The sequence below is a fragment of the Melozone crissalis genome, unplaced genomic scaffold (assembly GCF_028551555.1).
Source record: "Melozone crissalis strain CALT ecotype California unplaced genomic scaffold, PUWL_Pcris_2 ptg000018l_1, whole genome shotgun sequence".
Taxonomy (NCBI): Eukaryota; Metazoa; Chordata; class Aves; order Passeriformes; family Passerellidae; genus Melozone; species Melozone crissalis.
This window is the reverse complement of record NW_026535796.1, coordinates 40,475,221-40,498,046: the sequence shown is the minus strand read 5'-3', so window position 1 is coordinate 40,498,046 and position 22,826 is coordinate 40,475,221. Positions and strand designations below refer to the sequence as shown.

The following is a 22,826-nucleotide window of genomic DNA, read 5'->3' as shown; positions in this document are numbered from 1 at the left end:
ATGTCAGGGTAAAGCTGTCAGGGTATTGCTGCTCTGAACTATGTTAGTGTTGCATTGCAGCACAAAGAATTGTTTTGGCTGCTGAGCATCCTCATTTGCTGGTCTGAGATTCTTCCCAAGAAAGTAAATGGTTGAGTCTCAGAACCAGGCCCAGAAGGACACTGTAAATGAGTTTAAAAACACCCTTTTAAATATTCCTTAAGTTCTTCACAGTGCCCTGTTGTTACTAGGAGGCAATAACATTCTCAGTGCACAATCACAGATATAGAGATAGCAGATGTCTGCCTCTTCTAAAGCCTTAAGTAAAAGATTTACTAAAATCTGTTTGTCTGAAATGTCACTCATTTTTATCCAGAATGTTTCTTGTTTTTTATCTAAAGCATATGTTGATTTATTCCAACAAACAAAACGGAGTGTTGATGTAAATAGTATCTAAAGTGTTGCGTCTCTTTTCATTGCCAAAACCAAACAAAATGCAAACAGCAAGGCAAACAGGTTAAATGATGCAGTGTGAATGAAAGTTTACATTTGTGCAGCTCCGTTAATGAAGCTGTGATGATTTCCTCTGGCTGTTTCCCCATCTCTTGATCACATTGCATGTTGAACTTTTTTTTAAGAGCAAAATCAGCCATTTAACTTAGCCTTGATTGTACTGACTAAAAAGTTTAAATAATGTAATGCGTAATTTGGTTCATGTTCCCTATGGAGCAGTGAAGTGTTATACCTTCTAGTGTGACAAAGTGTAGATCTTGAACAGTATTTTATTAGCAGTGTAGGTTGTTTGAGTTTGGTGGTGTTTTAAAATTTAAATAAAAAATTAAGCAGTAAGTTTTAGGGTATGGAGCACTGTTTCAGGATGTGCTTTCTTTTAACAGTGTGAAAGAAAAGAAGAGTTTATTGACAGAATAAAACAACTGGATATTGAAACCCAAGCTGCCATTGTGTCACACATTCAAGAGGTAGGATTCTTAGTATTGTCTATTTTGGTGTTGTATCTCTCTCTCCCTTAACAGGATTTTTTTTGCTATAAGATGTTAAAGCTTGGAGTTTCATAGTGGATACATAAACTTCACGAAAAAGAAAATGAAATATACTGCTGCACTCAAACTGTAAGATGAAAATGATTAATGTTGGGATCATTACTTGGCTCAGTGGTCTTTAAAAGAGATACAGTGGTAAATGCCTTGCTTGCTGCTTATGGCTTATGCAGAAGGAGTTGTTGTAAGGATCCATGTGCAATAGTGACAAAATGTATGTGTGTCTTAGAAGCTGCACATTCCCCAAGCCCTGTGGGAGGTGGCACAGCCTGCCCAGTGACTTGCTTCAGACAGTGGCCTCTGAGCTAGATGATCTTATGATCTTGAAGAGCTGAAATTGAGCATATGCTCTGTTTTAAAAGGTGTTTGATCCAATGACAAACATTCTTGGATTTCTAATGCTTCAGAAGAAGGAATGACTTACCAAAGGCTACAGAAGGTCTCTTACTTTGGTGAGCCAAGTGGAAGTACCCCTCACTGGGAATGTGTGCTGACTGTTCCCAGAGGTCAGTGCATGCAGTTGTAGGAAACCTGGTATACTCAAATTTGAGGAACAAATAGGGAAAGTCTTAAGATAGGAACTTTTTTCTTAACATTTAAAAAGGAAAGAAAACAGTGATTTTTTTTCTTTCTAAAAAGAAAGAAAACAGTTTAAAAACATTTAAAAAGGAAAGAAACATTTTTTAGGAAAGAAAAAAGCAGTGATGAGCTAAGCACATGGTTGTAACAAAAGTTGGAACAGTCATTAACTGAGCTTGAGAGACATGCCTGATGTTTCTGCTAAATGATCCAGAGTAAATCAATTTAGGTAGGGTAACAGTTGAAAAATACAGTTGGCAGCAACTAGAGGTATTTCTGCAGCTGATACAGCTCCTCCCAGCTGTATCAGCTGCAAATTGCAAATTTATTGATATCAGAGGTTCTTCTCAGTAATGTTCAGTGGGGAATAAGTCCCTTCTGTGTGGAAATCACGTCTGGGTCAGTAAGTCAGCTGCACACTTCTAATGTGTGAGCGCACATACTATTGATCATAATATTTATCTGATCACTCTTAAAAATCAGTTATAATAATTATAAAAAATGCAAATACCAAAAATTTCTGGGTAGTGTTACAGTTAAAGTAGTTGCATTTATTATTTTCAGCCTGCATTTGGTAAAATGGATATATTTTTTAATTTATGGGTAGAAGAAGTGGGGGGATGCTGCGTATATGGGGAACAAATTCTCAGCTCAACCAGTGCAAAGACATACTTTTTTGTTCCTATTCCTAGGTGACTCACAATCAGGAGAATGTCTTTGACTTGCAGTGGCTGGAGCTCCCAGATATGGCCCCAGAAGAACTAGAGTCTCTCTCCAGGAATATGGTTTTCCACCTGAGGAGGCTCATTGATGAGAGAGATGAATGCACAGAAGTATGAGGACATATCTCTCCCATATAGAGCTCATGAGAAGCAGCAGTTGTGGGCTCCATTCCTTTTCTTGTCTCTTGTTTGTGCACTAGGTTTCTATTTCTTCTGAACCTTTCTACTACACCTCTGAAAATGTGTAGAAAGATTTTGGCTTTTCCATTGCTTCTTGTGTAAGCACTAAGATGTGGTGAAATGATTGGTAAAGAGCAATTGAGCAGTGTCTCCATGACGTGGAGACCAAATGAGTCTGCATGTCTGTCCAGTCATTCAGACAGTGCTTGCTTCTCCATTGGCATCTAGGCATTGGGCTGCATTGTCTTCTCTAGTTTTTGTGATTCATCAATTCCTTTCCCTTCAGATCTCTGGAGAAGCCTTCTCCTCTTCTTTAGCCTGTTAATCTTCTGTCAGGCTTTTGACTGCAATTGTTTTAGTTAAAACTTAGTTGTTACAGGTTTGTATGAATTCTTCAAGGGAAACAGACTACTTATTTTGAGCTTTGGAAGGGGGGGAGTGTTTTAGTCGTTGGAGCATAGTGGAGATTCCTTTCCTCTTCTGTGAAACCTTCACTCCTGGCTGTTGCTTGAATTCTGTATCCTGCCAGACAAGTAATTTCCCAAATCTAAAAATAATTTTTAGGTACTTTTAAAACAATGTATAAATACACCATTTATCGCTTGGAACTAGATAGTCTTCTGTATTTCCAGGTCATTGTAGATCTCACTCAAGAAAGAGATTATCTGCAGTCTCAGCAACCACCAAGCCCTCTGAAAGTACCAAGTCCAGATTCTTCCCCAAACCCTGCAAACCCTCTTTCTAATGAAGAAAAGCAGCACCTTGCAGTCGAGCTGGCAGACACAAAGGCTAAATTGAGAAGAATCCGTCAGGAGCTGTAAGTCACCATTATTTTGTGCTTCTAGAGAGACTTGCATATTAAGTCTTGTGCATCCTGAAGGTGCAGGAGCCTGTTGGCTCCAATACACTGGCTTCCATAGGAGCTCTCAGAATCACACCTTTTAAATCAGAGCAGTAGGAAGCTAGTAGTGTGTTCCATCTTTTCTGCTTTCATAATTGGCCTTTAAATGTAGAGTGAAGGCTACTTCCAATCTTCTTTTTGTGTCTCATCTCTCTCTTCCCCCCTTCAAAATACCAGCTGGCAGCTCTGCTTTTTAACTTGAAGTAGAAGCTATCTATGACAGCCTGTGCACCAGTGAGATTTGAACACAGGAACTTAGTATAAAAATGGGGTTGCAAATTCGGATCCATGATACGTGTATAGTACCATGAGAAAATGATGAAGCTGTCATAACAAAGAATATGCTGGGAGATTTTTCTCTTCCTTTACAGATTCCTGGCAGTGTCTATATAATCAATATTGTTTCAGGAAAGAAAAAAAATTACTAAGATTTTTCTAATCCTTTTCAGGGAAGAGAAGTCTGAGCAGCTTGCAGATTCTAAACATGAAGTTGAGCAGCTCACCCTAGAGCTGCAAAAAATAAAGCAAGAGGTGAGATGGGCTCGTTTTACTGTGACAATTTTCCCTATTTAAAAAAAAAATCCTGTTTCAGTGTGAGGCTAAAATTACTACTATGTCTGTTTTATAATGAGGAAATCAACTTAGTCCAGCAAGCTGTTTAAAGATTATGGTTGTGGCATAGCAGTGCTATGCTTCCCACTTAACTGTTGAGAGCAGTCTCATCTGTTCAGCTTGCAAATAGCCTAGTAGTGCCTAAAGCTTATGCAGCATCAGGTGTGCTGCATCAGGCATAGTAATGTCAGAGGTCCAACAGGCTGAAAAACCTCTCTGTCTTGTAAGGAATTTGCTGGCTACTAGGAGAATTCTTACTCCTTAACCAGAGGAATACTGTTTGTATTTACTTACTGATTGTAAGCATAAACAAAAAAATAAAGTCTAAAGTACATGCTAACAAGTATTAAGTTAGGTTTTTTGTCCCTGCTTATCTCTCACAGAATACACACCTTGCTTCAGATGCTCGCTCTGCCCGAGCCTACAGGGATGAGCTGGATTCCCTGAGGGAGAGGGCAAACCGTGTGGAGAGGCTGGAGATGGAGCTGGTTCGGTGCAAAGAGAAACTTCACGATGTGGAGTTCTACAAAGCCCGCATGGAGGCAAGTGAAAGTTAGGAGAAAGATCAGAGCAAGTAGAAGTTTCATAACACACATTGTAGCTATTGACTGAGCATTATTAAAACTTCTTTCAGTAGAGGAAGTACTTGGTGCACACAAAATAAATGCCCATTAGTTTTAAAGGACTCTGCTTAGTTCAGCATTATGTGGCTAAACAGGACAGACCTTTTCTGGATGCTATTTCTGCAGTCCAGATCTTTGGTTTAGCTTTAGGTAAATTCCCTCTGTTCCAAAGTTGTTTTTTGGACAAACATTTTAAATAGTATTTATAAATTAGTTAAGTGAATGTCTGAGTGTCTTTCCTTATAGTTTTGTAGCAGATGCAACTGTTGTTAAAATTTTTGAGGATGACCTCAGATTATAAATTCTAGCCACCCCTTTTTGCTACTGTTACGTGTAGTAGAGAGGAGAAAAAATTTGAATCCTCCCTAGTGTCATGAGTGGGGTATGTCAATGAGAAGTGTGTGGCTTTGTTCCAGTAGTAATGTCAGTTGCTTAGTCACCTGCAGCTATGCCCATCCTGGAATTATTAATTGAATTAGGTTGCAAAAGAGATCACCTGGCCAAACTCATTGGCTCAGCATGGCTGATGTTAAATTTAGGTAGGACTGCTCTTCCTTTTTGTTCTTTCAATTCTATGAGGAATTCACACCAAAACTCTCAGTAATCCACATACAAAACACTTCAGCCAAGGTCAAATAAATATCCAGGCTGCTGAACCAAATGGAGGTTCAGTAATTGACAGCCTCACTATAATTAGATAAAATTCCAAGTCTGAGGTAGAAGAGTGATGTTGCCAGGCCTTTGGCTGAGAGCACAGACCTTATTTTTCTGCTCTATAAACTCTACTTTGTAGGTTATTTTTTCCCCTTCTTTAACCTAAGGGGGGCAGCTAGCTGCTGCTTCTTATGAATAGGTTCACTAGAATGGATGGTTATTAAATGTAGTAATGGACTACAAAAGCCTGTCCTGCCTCATGGTAATTCCCAGTTTGCATTAGGAAGAATGAAGCTCTGCCTCTGTGTTTTCCTCCCTCAAGCTGGAAAATCAGTCATGCTCTGCCCTGGCACACTGGCTATCAGTGAGCCATCCTGGTGTTCCCCTTCTGGCTGTGCACTGGAGGTGCTTAGCTGTACCTGCTGCTCAGATAATTTACCTGGAGCTCAGAGAGGAGTTTGTGTCTCCTTCATTTGAGATCAAGGCAGTAGCTTTCCTGATTGTCCCAGAGCCAGCAGTTTCCTGGACTGCTGTGTGCATGTCCTGCACTGCTAATCTTGCTTGACATAGCATTCAGTTAAGAGACTTTCATTTTAGTTTCAATTTCTTCTAACTCTCCTTGCTCTCTCTTCCATCCTGTCAGTTTTTGGTGGAACTGGAGAATGTCAGAGATTAGTGCTGGCTCTCCAGGGATACCTCCCGGCAATACTGTCATGGTTTAACCCCAGCCAGCAGCCAGGCCCCTTGCAGCCACTAACTCACTCCCCACCAGTGAGATTGGAGGGTGACTTGGAAGGGTAAATGCTGGAAAACTCATGGGTTTAGATAAAGACAGTTTAGTAGGGAAAGCAAAAAGCACACCAAGGAATTAAGTCACTGCTTCCCATGGGCAGGCAGGTGTTCAGCCATCTCCAGGAGAGCAGAGCCCCATCACATGTAATGGTGACTTGGAAAGTGAGTGAAACACAATCACTCCAAATGTGCTCCCTTTCCTTCTTCTTCCCACTTTATATACTGAGCATGATGCTGTGTGGTCTGGAATATCCCTTTGGTCAGTTTGAGCCACCTGTCCTGGCTGTGTCCCCCCCCAGTCTCCCATGCACCCCCAACTTCCTTGCCATCATGGCAGCACAGAAAGCAAAAAAGGCCTTTGCTCTGTGTGAGCTCTACTCAGCAATGACAAAAACATCTCTATTAACACTGTGCTCAGCCAAATGTAAAACAGCCCCATAGTAGCCATTTGGCCTACCCCAGCCAAAACCAGCACAAATGCAGTAGTGAGACCAGGAGTATTTCCCACTGATCTGGCACATGTCTAATTTGGAGCCACAGTGTGACCTTTAGCAAAAGTCACTTTTGCTGAGCTTTTCTAACAGGCAACAGGATTGCACAGCTGTGTGCAGGGTGCTGTGTGGTTTAGAATAGACATCGAGTTTCACATTCTCACCACTCCCTCTGGCATCACTGATCAAGTTTTGAATCCAACCGTGGACTGACAGCATTGAGCAGCAGGCAAACTCCATTGGTCTCAGGCTGGTGCATTCAGAGGATTCCACAGGGCCCTATTCTGTGTTTTTATGGTCACAGAGTAGCACAAAGACTGTGCATACTAGCCAGTATCCAGCTTTCCATGGGGCCTCAGTTTTCTGTCAAATCTGACTCAAGTCCTCTGCACCTCTGAAAGAAGAATTAGTGTCTGGGGTCAGTATAGTCTCTGCTTAGATTTGTTCAGGGATATAACATGGTAGAGATTTTTACCTCTAGACAGTACAGTGGTTATTCATTTCATGGCATTTACTGGTTGCCAGTGGCTTGCTAAGCTCTGACCCTTAAGACCTGAACAAATCATCCAGAGCATGCAGTGAAAATGTAGGTGTGTTCAGCATCAGCTGCTTCTCTGTGATAATGTGATACCTTAGGGCTCATAGGGTCTTGACAGGGTTGTTAATAAGCAGTGCCTGATTGGTAGGTGAGAAGAAAAAGAGTTAATGTTGTGCATCAATGCAGAAAGCTATTAAATGAGCTCTTAAAATCTTTTCCTTCCTGTTATTGCAGGAGGAGTGCAAAAGGTCGAAATCTGTATGCCAATGTAACACATTTAAAGTTTGTGTGGTGTTCTCCTTCTCTCTGTGTCTCTCTATGTCTTGGCAAATGTTCAGGAGTGACATTTTAATTGAACCATCATTCAAGGAACATGAATATCCTCTGGAGCCTTCCTGCTGGGGTTGCTTAACGAGGTCACAACTGTGAATGTGAGGGAGCAGCTCAGTGCTGGGTTTCCTCCATGGAGGTGCTTCTCTGCAGTGCAGAGCTCCCTTCCAGGATCATCTCCACTGAATCTTTTGTTGTTCCATGAGATGAGATTATTTTCTAAGGCCAGGCAGTATGCCTTGCCCAGTTTTTCTCCTTATCATAATCAAATTTCTATGCAGGATGATGGGAGGAGTATCTTGTCAATTAAAAAAAAAAAAAGGCAAAAGCATGTCTTGTATGTTGTCATATGAGTGTTCAATGTTTGATTGTCACAAGATGTTAACTGTTATGGCGCAGTAGCAACAGCTTCTGAACTGCCTGAAGGCAAGGGTTTGAATTGGGCCAGATGCATGTGAAAATTCTTTTTTTTTCAGATTTAAACACTCTCATTGCTACTTAAATTTCTGAAAATGTTTCCTAGTGACAACACACCCTGATTGTGCAACCTCTTATCCCCAGAGTTAATTATAACCATCTGAATGCACAGTGCACATTGTTAAAGCTATTTCAAGTTACAGTTGATAAGGCATCAAACCACAATATGCAATTCATTTTAGAAAGTGCAAAAGCTGAGTTATAGCCAGTGTATTAAACAAAATCCACAGCCAAATGTTTTTGTTGCTGATTTTAAAATAATCTTATCGTTTTAAAATAATGTTGGTTGGTTTTTATATTTGAATTATATATTTGGTTATTTTTATATTTGAATTTGTTAATTTGATTTAAAAGGAACTTTAATTCCAGTGGAAGCAGCACCACCCCATGACCACCACCTGCTGACTGTCTAACAAGTGTGATTTGTGGCCAGTTAGATTTTTAGGTCAGCTGTGTTATTCCAGCAACTTCTGGGAGATGTTAGTGCTGACATGTGTTAGTTAGGACAGCTTTTCTTCCCATGGAAAGCTCCCATTGACTAATTATTTAAATTATATGAACTTTTCAGTATTAAGACAACCTCAGATCTGAGAGTGAGCAATGTCTACCTCATCACAGCAGGCATTTCCACCTGGTTATTAATTTAATATTTCATCAGAACTACTTTGAACTGGCATGACTGCCCATCCTGGGTGCTCAATGGAAAGTGCTTCAGTTTTCCATATAGTGCAGCTCCCACTGGTTTGTGGTTTGTACCAGAGCCTGCATATGTGTATGTACTTGGCACATAGCTTGGCTCTTGATGAGACACTGAAATAACTAGTTCTTGCTTGGTAGGCAGTTTTAAGGATAGTTATGAGGTCATGTCTTTGAGGTCAGACACCACTTCAGTTCTTGGGGCTGTGGTCCAGATTGAGTGTGGTGATCTAGCAAAGTAAACTCTTGGCACATTGCTGTTTCATTACAGATATTCTGGCAGCTTCCATAACACCCAGCAGTTTTTGTGCCATGTACTTCTGGTCTGTCATCTGTTCAGTGTCAGCCTTTTAAGTTTGCCCACCCTGAAGTGACCCTGTTAGATCAGACTTGGCCCAAAATGCAGGTTCTGTAACCTTAGTGTTTCAGTATTATTGTTATTTTAGTTACTTGCATACTCAGACATTTTAATTGAAGATGAACCTCTTCACAAACACTGACATACTTGTCCTTTTAATGCTACTATAGTAGGGAAATTTTTTCTCTCATGATTTGCAAGTTGGTAGCTGACCCACTGAGAGATCAAGGGCAGTAGGGTACTGCATGAGGTAGACTTTCCATGTTATGCCATATACAGTCGAGCTGCAACAAACAACTCTGATTATGAAAGGCTTTTAAATGATGGCCCCTGTAGTACCAAAAGGCAGGGGGAGTGGCTGTCGTCAGACACTCTTAACTCATTCTTTATATCTGTCTTTTTTTCCTTCTTTTCTGTTCGCTTTTTAAATAAATGAGCTTATATAAGGCTTCTTAAGGCTTATTACACTCCAAAAAGGAGAAGATAGTAACTGATTAAGTTGTGAAAGTGATTTGCTCATGCCTCGTGATCTTTCAGGAATCTACTTGGTTTGGATGTTTGTGGTCTGAGAGACCAGACATGGACACTGTGTCAGCAGAGGCATCACATTTGGAGTCAGTTATCCAGGAATAAACTTGTCTAGCAGTTTGTCCTGTTTGCACGTTTTCTGGTTTTGTATATTTCATTGGAACAGCAGAGTGGATGGGGAGAGAATGATGAAGTTTCTGTAGAGAATCAATCTGCTTCTTGCCCAGTTGTAACTCATCTGGGGAAAATTCCTTACTATATCCATTTAATCTTGAAATGCTGATGAATTTCTGCCATAGAACATATGTCTCAGACTCAAGACTTATCTGAAGATCAACTAAAGTAAAAGCTAGCAGTGAGGTATTATAGCTTAAAATGAGACATTTTTGATAAGTGTGTTTAAAATATGACCAACATTTCATGGCCAGATTTCATGCTTTGGATATTTCATGTTTCCAGAATAAGATACTTGAATGAACAGAGTTTCATTTGATTTGCTGTTTGCAAGGAGCAGTTGCAGTGCAGTGTAATTCACCTGTTTCTAATGCTGTGGCTACAACAAAAGAATAAATTAAACTTCTACTCAGTAAAACCAGATCCAGAAGCTCTAATGAGTAAGTGACATGGCTTGTGCAGTTCATGCTCATATGTTTCGTGGGGAAGTGGCAGGGAGTGTTAAGTGATAAATATAAAACAACTTCTGCTGTTCAAGTGAATTAAAATTCTGTTAATCAGAGAGAGACAAACTTTATTAAACAGACATTTGCACATGAGTGTACTGAAACAGGAATGTGGATCTTGAATGTATTGATGGATACTGTTCCCCATCCCTTGAAAGTAAATAATGTCTTTTGAAGCTGGGAAAACAAGGAACTATGATGAATTGGCAAAGGAATTATAACAGTGGAATTGAACAGTTGCTCTTTTGTGTGCACCTCTTGATCTTGCCTCATATAAAGCAAAAGAAACTCTGTTAATCTTGTAAAATTCAGGGAAAAAAACCTAAGAAATATTAGATTTACTTGTATAGTGACTCAAAGGTAATAAAAAAACTATCATCTCTCATTAAAATATTAAGTTAAAGTCTTTCTATGAAACATGTCAAATTTTCTTCTTGTTTTTTTGCAGTGTCACTTTATTAAAACCACTTGGTTGACAAAAAGTTAGTAAGAAATTAATAATGCTACTTTTTTTCCCTAGGAATTAAGAGAAGACAACATTGTATTAATTGAAACAAAAGCCATGCTAGAAGAACAGCTAACCATGGCAAGAGCTCGTGGTGATAAGCTGCATGAATTAGAGAAGGAAAATCTGCAGTTGAAATCCAAACTTCATGATGTAGAGCTGGTATGCACTTTCTTTTTCATTATGCTAATTTTTTAAACTTCTGTTTTTATCTTTGCATTACAAAATCAAGTCACAGAAAGTGATAGAGACAGGCGAATAAATCAGTAGTGCTTTTGAAGAGGTTTTTAGATTGAACTTTCTGCACATGAATTCTTGAAATAGTGCAATGTTAACAGTGTAGTTATTGCCAGTGCTACATTGTATGAGACTGAAGGTTTTTTATGCAGAAGGTATATCACAATTTTATAGTACAGTCTACTTTCACACATTTTGTTAATGGAGATATTAAAATCTGTTTAAGTAGAAGTCTCTTAGATCAGGAAATAAAATCTACTCTAGTTAATAGTCTTTCTTGTTGGAAACAAAATCCCCCAGCCGTTGCAGAGTCTTTAAGAATCCATTACCACTGTAAAAGACACAAAATTCTAGAATTGCTTTATGTGTAAATCAGAGATATGTTTTATTGCTTCATAAATAAGGAAAGGTAATAAGTGGGAGACTATTGTCTACAAACAAAGAGCAACATTGGACTTCAGAAACCCACTAGAAATAATAACTACTCTTTTATCTCTTGTATTTTACTTAACAGTCCTCCTCTTATCCCACCATGATTTGAATTCTTGTACTTTATCTGTAGAGGATTTTCAACAGGTTCTGTTGGAAATAAAAGTGTGGAGGATGTTGTATGGGATGACTGAATCTTCATCTGCATCAGTGACTAGGGATGTCCCTCAGGGATCCATACTGGGACCAGTGTTACCTAATATCTTTGTCATTTTTGACATTGTCAAAGCAGTCAAGTGCACTGTCAGTGGATTTGCAGGTGACACCAAGCAGAGTGGTGTGGTTGACACACCTGAAGGATGGGATGGCCACCCAGAGGGACCTGGACAAGCTCAAGCAGTGGGCCCATGGGGATCTCATGTGGTTGAACAAGATCTAGTTCAAGGTGCAGCACCTGGGTCAGGCAACCCCTGGTATCAACATGGGCTGGGCATGAACAGATCAGAGCAGCCCTTCTGAGAAGGACTTGGGGGTGCTGGTGGGTGAGAGGCTGGTCATGACCCAGCCATGGGCACTCACAGCCCGTGGAGCCAAATGTGCCCTGGGCTGCACCCAAAGCAGCGTGATCAGCAGAGTGAGGGAGGGGATTCTGGCCCTCCATTCTGCTCTGCTGAGACCCCACCTGCAGTGCTGCATCCAGCTCTGGGGTCCCAGCACAGGAAGGACATGGACCTATTGGAACAAGGAGGGTCTCCCAGATGATCAGAGGGATGGGGCACCTGTCCTGTGAGGAAAGGCTGAGAGAATTGGGGTTTTCCAGCCTGGAGAAGAGGGGGCTCCAGGGTGACCTAATTTCTGCCTTGCAGTACCTGGAGGGAGCCTAAAAGCAAGATGGTAGAAGACATTTTACAAGGGCATGTGGTGATAGGACAAGAGAGAATGACTTCAAACTAAAAGAGAGTAGGTTTAGATTAGATAGTAGGAAGAAGAAATTCTTTACTGTGAGGTGTTGAGGCACTGAAAGAGGTTTCCTGGAGAAGCTGTGGGTGCTTCATCCCTAGAAGTGTTAAAGGCCAGGTTGGACAGGGCTTTGAGCAACCTGGTCTAGTGGGAAGTGTCCCTTCCCTTGGTAAGAACTGCATAACCTTTAGTGTCCATTCCATCCCAAACCATTTATGATTCTATGATTGAGGATATTATAAAGATGATGTAATGCTTAGCTTCTCCAAAGTTGCTGGAGATTTTGCATGCTTTTCTGGTAACTTGATGAATTTTTGAGTTTTGATTTCTGAAAAGATGAGAACCACCAAGGCAGCATTTCAGTTCCCACAAAAGCAAATGGCCCAAATAGTCACAAGAAGCAACAATAGATTCATTCTCCAGGTCTGTTTTCAGGAGTTAGGATTCAAATTAGGAGGCAGGTGTTACTTGCTTATCCATATGACTGTGTCCAAGTTTGATGTGATGAGTTGAAGCTCTGCAGAATTCAAGGTTCTATCTGAAGAACTTCAGTGTGTCAGAGCATGATGCTGCATGTTTTTGAGGAGCTTAGCTCTGGAGACATCTTCAATCCAGTCTGCCATACTAGTCCTGGCCTGCAATGGCCCTGTCATCACCCAGTGAGTTCTCACTGCCATTCCCCTCTCTCCAAGTGTATCATGGACCAGAGCTGGTGCTAAACAGGCCAGCTGGGCTTTGCTTTCTGTGGCTCATACAGGTGGCCCACTGCAGACGTGTAATGCTGAAGATGTATTTCATTATAAAACCCCAGTGTTTAAGGAGATTCTTCTACCCTCAGCCTGCACTGTGCTTGCAGCAGCTCAGCCTGCAGTCTTAGAGATCACCCTTTCATTCACGTGTGTCTTGCACAGGACCGGGACACGGACAAGAAGAGAATTGAGGAGCTGCTGGAGGAGAACATGGTCTTGGAGATTGCACAGAAACAGAGCATGAATGAGTCTGCACACCTAGGCTGGGAACTAGAACAGCTGTCTAAAAGCACTGATCTTGCAGACAGTGAGTACCACCTGGGGTAGCTGTGGTGTTTGTGGTCTGTTTCAGAATAAACAGATTGGTTCACTGGGAATAGAAGTTGAATCCAAGATTGGAAAGCTTCTCTCATTCAGCCACTTGACTTTGACCTTCATTTTTTTGAACTTCTAAAATGTATTCCTCTTCCTTTCACTCTCTTTTGAAAACATCAAAATGTTTTCCTTTTGTTATGTTCATCACTGAGAGAATGACTTTTAAGTATTACACTTTAATAAAAATTTAAAAATAAAGAAAGCTTTGCAAATAACACAGCAGAAATGTCACATTGAATATTTCTAACTGAATGGTTGGGTGGAGTCTGTGATCTTTAGTATTCTTTAGTACAGTTAATACAGACAGTTATGTGGTCTTTAGGTCCCAGGAAGTAATGTATGCTGAAGTCATTTATTTTTACAAGATACTGAAAAATGTGTGCAGTTAAAATAACTGGCTGATTTTTTTTCTTTGAGTGGTTGATTTGATTTCTGTAGCTGTCACAAACATAGCTTATTCTTTCTTCACTTGGACAGGTTTTAGCTTTGGTTCCTGTGTTTAGCATTTCTTCTGTCTATTACAGCAGCCTAAATAACAATTCTAAGTGGAACTGGGGAAATATAAGCTGTTTCCTCTAATTCAACATGCAGCTTTGAGTACTGAGTATTCACCTTATTTTGCTAAGATTTGCATGTTTGGCTTTGTGAGCCAGGAACAGTTGAACTTGAAGACAAAGGTTTAAATTAGAGTAAGCATATGTTAAGTTTTCAGTGAAACTGTCTAGAATAGCTTTGTTTTGTAAAACAGCTGTGTGTGTGGCTGACACCAATTCTGAAATCTTCTTGCTGTCTAGGATCTGAGTTCTCTTCACTAAGATTAATGGCTAGTTAATTGTTACTTCTAAATAATAATCTTGCAAAGCAGGTTATGTTAGCATGAGAAATGAATGTCACTCTATTACTCCTTCTGTGTAATCAACAATATTGCTCATTGTGTTAGTGGGGGGAAAAACACAGTTCTCTCCAAACTTAAAAGTTTTGATCAAGAGTATTTCAGGAAAATATAAAAATATCTAAATTTTATGGCCCATTTGAAATAGCAAGTTTTGTTCCCTTCCTGATTTGCTTTCACTGTTGATGTAATCGAAGGAGGAATGCTAGTTACCTCTTATTAACTAATTTCTATCAAACATAACTTTAAAAATTTGCTTGAGTGATTCAGCACTGCAATGATGTGTAGCATTTTAGCACTGGAGCTTCAAAAGCTCCCTGATTAACCAAAGAAAAAGAATGAGGAACTGAGAACATCCATAAATTTGTATTCAGTAGGAAAATAAAATAGTGAAGGAAGTGGATTTTTTAAAGAATGTTTAACTTTGGACTTTTATTTAATGGAAGTGCTGTTCTGACTTTACAGTAAGTCTCTGTAAGAAGTTTTATTTCAATCCATGTTGCTGTTCTGAATGCAGCTTGTTTGTACAAATAGAGTACAAATGGGAGATTCCTGGCTATCAAGTAGAGTCTGCAAGGGTGGCGGATAGAAGATTTTACCAGCTAGTTTGGTATTTTTTATTAAAAATAATTTTAAAAATAAGCATGAGAAAATGTAATTTAGGTGGACTTCACTTCAGAACAGAACTCAACTGGAGTATTTAGTTAGTAAATGTTAAGTATTTGAGTCTTCACTTGACCAAAGCTTTCCAGGTGATGCTCTGCAAAAGAGACAAACAGAATTTTACCAATCTCAGAAAGTTGCCAGCTTCAAGTATTCAGTATGCTGTAGTGCTTATTTAGAAGGAGTTACTAATTTTCTTAGGTTTAAAGACAGTGTTAAAGTAAATTTCATATGAAATGTGATTTTGAGGTGATGGGTAGCAATTATTTCATGTGTACAAGAAGGTTGCTCTTGTAATTATTCAAATGCTGGGCAGAGAAATTAACAGAGCAGTGAGGCTCGGGTGATGGATTTGAGGCTGAGAGGTAGTGAGACTTTTGATCTACAAGCATTGAGTAAAACAACATCTCTGTTGTAAGACTTGTATAAATTTAGTTCTGAGATTTCTACTTCAGACACTTCTCAGATCAGCATTATATCCGTGCCTGGATACCTAGGAGTAAATTATTCTCTGTGCTTCAGCATACTCTTGATGAAGAAACTATAAAGATAAGCACTGGAATTCTCTTTTGTAAGAATTTTTTCTATAACTGAATGGGATTGAATACCTGAGTTTTCAGTAGCTCTTGGAAGTGCACCACCTTGCTGTTTTAGCAAAAACTTAGCAGAGCTTTACTTTCTGCCTCAGTTTATTTCTGTGATGAAGGTATGAGATGATATCACAGTATATTTTGTTACTAACATTAGACACGCTCCCTACATGACTAAAGCAAATTTAAGATGAATTAAGAAAGTAAGCAACTTTATAGATGGCTGGCTGTTCAGATAGTACTGTATGTATTGAAGGTATTAATGGTTGTCTGTGAAAATGAGTTCTGTTTTTAACCAAGTATTTACTTAGCAGTCAAGCTGAAATTGTAAGACTCCCAGCAATAATCTTCACCCAAGTGGATCTTGTGCACCTCAGAAGGAAACATTGGTGAATTGATTAGTGCCACCTTCTGCTTCTCATGTTTCAACAGCCAGAAAGTCCTTTGTGTTTGAGTTGAATGAATGTGCTTCGAGTCGAATACTGAAGCTGGAGAAGGATAATCAGAGCTTGCAGAACACAATCCAAGAGCTGAGAGATGCCTCCTTGACCTCCAGAGAGAGCAGCCTAAAGTTTGTGGAACTGGAAAAGGAAAATCAGCAGCTTAGCAAAAAGGTAATTTGCTCACAGGAGCAAATGGAGCTCTTAGTTTTTTTAAACAGTGCACAAAGGGCTCAGCAGCATTCCTGAATGATGAGAGTTTTCAGGGAGTTCACTCGTGATCCCCATAAGACTGACCATGATTTTGGTCCTGTCTATTTAATTGCATTCTAATGCAATTAAATTCTAATAATTCTATTTAATGCCTTCTACTTCACTGCCTGCTTATGTGCATCATAGAAAGAAAAAGTGACTGTTCCTGTTAAATGAAAACTAGTTTTCAGTGCCTCTTTGCCCCTGTCAGATTGTGTCCCCCTTTGTTGTCTCACAGAAAGGAAGCCATGGTCACATTGAACTATTTTTGTTTTTTGAAAGTTAAATAATTTTTACATGTAAATCAAATAAATTACACAGCTGAATCCAGGTTAGTATATTCTAAATGTCTTTCTTGCTGTCCAGAGTCCTGGGCCTGCTTTTCTTTTTCTTGTCCTCTTAGCTGTTATAAATTCTTTTGTGTTTCTCTCTGTAAAGACCTCAGCTCTTCCATCTTTGTAACAAACATGTAGGTCATAATTTTTTCATTTTACTTACAAGTGCATGTGTTGCACTCTGTTATTGACTTTGATTACATTTAGCTCAAATGCCACCTCAGTCCCTGTCCTTGTGAAATACACTGCTCAGTTCACCTCCAACTGCCAGCCTTATTTTTGTCTGACTAGTTACTTGATTCCTCAGTTCTGATGAATTGAGCCAAATGCTGCTGGGAAAAAAAAGGATGCTTCCTACTCTATAGTATAAAACATTTTCATGTTGGATTTTTCCACATTCCTACCATTCATAAATTATCCACAATCTAAGGCTCATTTCTCCTTTTCCCATGACTTCTGTAACCTGTGTGTGAGACATTGGTGCAATCATTTCAGTTCTGTTTGACTTGCCTGTGAGCTAGCTGAATCCCTTAAAGAACAAGGGAGGGAAGCACCTACATATGAAATGCTGCTCGTGGATTCCTAGATTGTAACAAACCCATTTCTCTGCTAGGGAGAGCAGTATCCAGCACTGGATCATTCCATCTTCTGCAGAGATTAATTTCCTAAGCTGAGATCAGTTCTGCTTTTTTTCCTTTCTTTTGTGAAAAAGGAATACTGCAAAGACTCTGTTTACTCTAATTTTCCTTCCACACTCCTATTTATGACCTGTTGTGTATAAGTAATTCAATCCAGCTCTAATTATATGCCTAAAACTGGAGATGGAGGCATAGAAAGCACTCAGCAGATACCTGTGGTGTACTGCAATTTAAGTCACTTGAACAACTGTGATCAGCCTCTGGCTTTGCCCCAGGCAGATTCCTGGGGGCACCTCCTGTTATGGCACTGTATTGGTGCCAACAGTTGTGATTCCCTTCAATTAGAATACAGTGAGGTGTGCCAGGGGAAATAATAGGCTAAGTCTCAGATTTGTTGCAAAATGTTTGCTACAGTGGGCAGGGGAGAGTGCAAGAGCTCTGGAGGAATGTTAAAATCAAGCATGTGTAAGTCAGAGGGCAAGAGATGAAGTAGTATTTTTCTCAAATGTTCTATGTCTTTGGGGTTCTTTTGGTAACTTTCCTGAGATATGCATATCTCAGGAAAGTTACCAAAATCATGTCTCCCTAAAGTTGTTTAACTGAGCTGAGATTTCATCCACTGTCTGAGACTTTCAAAAATTGTTGTTTGAATATGCTTGTTTATCTGCTGATCTAGTGATTGGTGGGATCATGTAGCTGAAACAAGATTATTCTAGTAGTACCAGAGGAGGTGCTATAAAAAGTAGTTATGTACCTTTTTTTTTCTTTTTTTCAAGGTTTTCAGGGGAACTGGTAGTAGAAAACCCTCCTTTCAGGCACACTCAAGTAGTAGCAGTCCAAGTACCTGTCTGTTGTCTCTGCCTTTCTGACTTACTGAAAGGAGCTGTAAATAGTAATGTCTTACTTGCCTCCAGTTTTCTGGGAAGTGCAGATGAAGATCAGCTATTGCTGAGCCACTGAGTTTGTTGCAGCTTTCTGTGAACAGCTCCTTTGAGACCAATGAACCTCCACATGGTTACATTTCTGGCTGCTGAGCCCTCCTTATCTCCAATCTGGGCAGCCCCTGCTTGTTTAAACACTTCCTGTAATGAGGGGCATGTTGACATAGGCAGAGCCCAGCCTCCAGCTATTTCCCACTTGAAAGAATTAGGTTTAATACCCCTTTCATTGACATTTTCACTGTTGGCAGAGTTGATAATACCAAAACAAAAATGAGCTGATACTTGTGCAGAGCTGTAGGTGCTCACAGCACTCTGCAAGTTTAAAAAGGAATTATTTCCTGACTTGGGAAGTACAGTTCCCAGAACCTCTTGGTTCTAAGTACTGAAGAGCTACTGCTTTTCTGTTCTTCATGCATTACAAGTTCAGCTTTCAAAATGAGTAAGTAAGAAAACTTTGTTGTAGGAGTGGAGCCTTATTCACAAATCTTTCAAATGTGGTATTGTCACCTGCTGGGGAAAAGAGAACAGAACACAGAGTGGGAGCATGAACTTGGTCACCCCAGTGCTTTAGTGTTTTTCCTCTGCTCCTGTTTTAGGTTGTTGTTTGGCCTTTTAGTGCTGTTGCTCACTGAAGTGTCTTAATAACTGCCTGCATTAACTGATAGAGTAAGACCATCAGTGATGGAGAGGCTAGGAGGAGGCAAGCTCCTCAGGAAGTGGATCAGCAGAAACTTAATTCCTGTTGACAGGAGCACAACAGGGCATTCAGCAGGCAGGTGAACTAAGCATTTCTTACTGCTGTGCCTTATATGCTCTGATCTTTAAAGGCATGAAGAAGATTCTTAGCACTGTGAGAAAAACAAGACAGTCCATTTCCTCCTCTGAGAATGGTAACTGCAGGAGAGAGGGATTTAATCTTTTAGCCACAGTCCCTATCTCATTTCTCTCTGGTCTTCAAAATGACTTACGGTGGAGACAGTCCTTGTGTCCAGCTGTGGTTGATGTGTTTTGGTGTGTTCTCTTCACACAGATTGAGAAGTTGCAAAATCAAATTGAAAAAGAGAAGCAAAGCAATCAAGATTTGGAAACCTTGAGTGAGGAGCTGATAAAAGATAAAGAGCAGCTGCAAGGTGTCATGGAGACTCTAAAAGCCGACAAAGACAGACAGGTGCGAATTTCTCAAATGTAATATAACAACATGTGCTCAGTAATGGTAATTCAGTGATGCCATTTACAGCATCTGGTTCTCTCAGGGAGATAAGGCAAGTGCAGGTTGAACTTGTTCAAATCTAGGTTAAAATCTTCTGCAAATGTAAAAGCCCAGCATGTTTTGCTGATTCCTGCTCTTGTTACCATAAAGGGATCTTTAGGCTATTATATGAACAGACATTCCCCCTTGAGTGAAAAAAGCCCTTGGATCTTACTAAATGGAATACCAACTGGTTTTAGGATGTGCTAAAAAAATCCCCATTTTGTTGCTGAAGGTTGATCTTCTACCACCTGTATGGCATGATTGGTTTGGTTGAGGTTCTTTAGCCACTCAACCTTTTTGCTCTCTTTAAAAGATGCTGAGAAAGTATTTATGTTTTCTGGATTGATATTTTAGTTGCCCTTCAGCTTTAACCACTGTGCTGCAGTTCATGCGCAATGCTTGGAAACTCTTATTACAGGTTTGTGCAAGTATCATCTGCACTGATTTGACAAATTAAAAAAAATACAGACACAGATCATTAGAGACTGGTCTGAATATTCTCAATCTGTATTAAAATCTACTCTTTTAAGTTTTTGTGAGGTGAAAATTAAATAGCAAAATGTCTGATTTGTGTAGTTCTTTTCATCTTGAAGAATTTTTACCCAGACTTCTCCCTGGGAAAATGCACTTTACCAACAAAGTCTTATATTTTAGTTAGAACAAATACAGACTCTTTGTGGCAGGAATTAATAGATGGTTTGAAGGTAGGGCAGGAAGTGAAACCAGAAATATTCCCAGTTGTTAAAAAAAGAGTAATTTGTGGTTTTTTCAGGTCTAGGCGCTTTTGATTTGTGTGGATGTTGTCTAGTATAAAAATCAAATGCAAATTGCAGTCTAAATTACAATTGCATCAGCTGAAATTTGACCAGTGGGGTAAGTGTACTGTCCTTACAGGAAGTGTGTCTTTAATGACATCTGTAACTGCTCTACATTTTCAAGTATTATGAGGTTCCTGGCACCTTACCAGAGATAATTTCAGTCTTCAGGTCCCCAAGATGAGGGTAAACCTAGATTGAAAGATACCCTCTATTAAGAATGATTTGTAACAAAGCATCTTCTCCAAGGTGTTCTCTGAAGGTCCTCTGTCTGCTTTCTCCTTCTGCCCCTGCCTTCTTGGATGGTAGCAGGGATGTAGCACAGTTTTTAATTTACTAAAATAAATTTTTTAAGAGTTTGGGTTCTTGGTTACCAAGTAAATAATTTGCTGAGAAATTTGTCTTGGATTAAATTGATTTTGATATGATATGATTTTGTTAACAGTCATCTCTCTGCTTTAGGACTAATTTATACCACACTTGTAAGTAGATGAATAACATTTGCTCAACTGTTTATGTAGATAAAGGACCTTAAACAAGAAAATGATCACCTTAATCAAGTTGTCCTATCCCTGAGAGAAAGATCACAAGTGAGCAGCGAGGCAAGAGTGAAAGATATTGAAAAAGAGAACAAAATCCTTCATGAAACGGTAACTGAGACAAGTAGCAAACTGAGCAAGCTGGAATTTGAGAAGAAACAATTGCAAAAGGATTTTGACCAGGTTAGAGAAAAAGTGGAAAGAGTGGAAGAAATGGAAAAAGAGCTCCACCGGCTGGAGAGGGAAAATGAACAGCTCACAAAAAAGGCAGCAGTGATGAAAATAGTGACAGAAAAAGTGGAAGTTCTTGAGCAAGAGAATGGTGATCTGGAAGTGGAAAATAGGAAATTAAGAAAATCCTTGGACACATTGCAAAATATTTCCATCCGTCTTGGGGACCTGGAAAGGGACAACAAGCAATTGGATGAAGAAAATCTGGAGCTTAGAAGAGTGGTAGAGACCATGAGATTTACTAGCACAAAAATGGCACAAATAGAAGCAGAAAATAAAGATTTGGAGAGGGAGAAAGAGGACTTAAGAAAGAATGTGGAAATGTTAAAAGCAATGAACAAGAAATCAGAGAGGCTGGAGCTAAGCTATCAGAGTATCAGTTCTGAAAACCAGAGACTTCAACAAATTGTGGAGAACAGCAGTAAAAAGATCCAGGAATTAGAAAAAGAAATTCAAGGAATGGAGAGTGAAAATCAGGTCCTCCAGAGGAACCTTGAAGAGCTAAAGGTTTCTGCCAAACGGCTAGAGAGCTTAGAAAAGGAAAATAAAGCCCTAGAACAAGGAATGTCTCAGCTAGAAAAAGACAAAAAAATGCTAGAGAAAGAAACAAAACGGCTTTGGCAGCAAGTGGAAATGAAGGATGCTATTTTGGATGACAGTACAGTAAAGCTAGCAGTCGCTGAGAAGGAAAACAAGACACTGGAAAAGGAAATTGCTCGATTCAGAGAGTCATCTTGTAAACTGAAAGAGTTTGAAAAGGACAATAAAGACCTCCTAAAGCAAGTTACAATTGATAAGAGAACACTAGCTACACTGAGAGAGGTAAGCAAGTTAATTCTACTGGGTTCTATGGTGCTATTTTTTGTCTTTTCAGCTCAGTGAACTACTGAAGGGATATATCTCTGTCCCACAGGAGATCTTCACAGCCTTAACACAGCCTTCACAGTCATTTGAAAGTGTTGCCTTGGAAAGTGGAACAGGCCAAGAACTGCACTTGGTGCAATTGTGCAGTGTCCACAATGCAGTCTCTAAATTACATCTTTTTTCATGCAGAATAAAATTTTACAACAGCTCTTATGTGGTGCCTATTAACCAAAGACTTTGATACTTTCCTCTAACTGCGGCTACAAAATTTTTTGCTAAATTGAGAGCTCCAGTGGGGGAGATTGACTCTCAGGCCTAGAAATGTCTAGCACTTGTTGAGGACACATAGACATGCCTGTTCTGAGACAAAATCATCCCAAATGAGCAACCTAAACCAGCTGCACCAAGGTTTTGCTTTACAGCTACCTTACAGCATCTTTCCCCAGATGTTTCCCTGCTGGATGAGAGCATGCTAAGCAGCGGTGATCTCTCCCTGTGCCAAGCATTAGGACATTGGCAATCTGAGGATGTGTGTGCTAGAGCCTGACACTCTTACAAGTGGCCTATGAGCAGATTCAGGTTATTGCAGCTTGCTCTCATTGCCTGTCCTGGCTGCTGTTGTCCTGCTAGCACCAGATTTCCTGTGAAGGACTATTAAAATTAAAAAGGGTTGTGCTGCAGTAGCTCAGTGAAATAGATAAGTTTAGCAAGATTAATACAGTAAGCAATTGCTTACTTAAAGGTTTAGTTTTATTTCAGTTTTGAAGCATTAGTGTAATTTTGAGGAGGAGAAATAAAGACTGTCAGAAACACTTGACACAGGCCCAAGTTATGTTTCTATCCAACTTTCCTTAAAAATTATTAAAACAATATAATTTCTAAGAAGGCACCTCTATAATCTTTCCATTCTCAGATTTTGCA

At 39.6% G+C, this 22,826-nt stretch overlaps 1 protein-coding gene across 2 annotated transcripts in view; it reads left to right on the top strand.

The window, feature by feature from the left end:
• Positions 1-22,826, top strand: part of CCDC88C (coiled-coil domain containing 88C) — a 95,621-nt gene that overhangs the window by 47,945 nt on the left and 24,850 nt on the right. For both annotated transcript variants that reach the window (XM_054274952.1, XM_054274951.1), the window contains exons 6-15: positions 876-959; positions 2,309-2,449; positions 3,151-3,335; positions 3,869-3,950; positions 4,415-4,573; positions 10,719-10,865; positions 13,241-13,385; positions 16,031-16,212; positions 19,235-19,372; positions 20,793-21,863. In XM_054274952.1, coding sequence (XP_054130927.1) covers positions 876-959; positions 2,309-2,449; positions 3,151-3,335; positions 3,869-3,950; positions 4,415-4,573; positions 10,719-10,865; positions 13,241-13,385; positions 16,031-16,212; positions 19,235-19,372; positions 20,793-21,863 — 2,334 coding nt within the window. The remainder of the gene's footprint in view (positions 1-875; positions 960-2,308; positions 2,450-3,150; positions 3,336-3,868; positions 3,951-4,414; positions 4,574-10,718; positions 10,866-13,240; positions 13,386-16,030; positions 16,213-19,234; positions 19,373-20,792; positions 21,864-22,826) is intronic.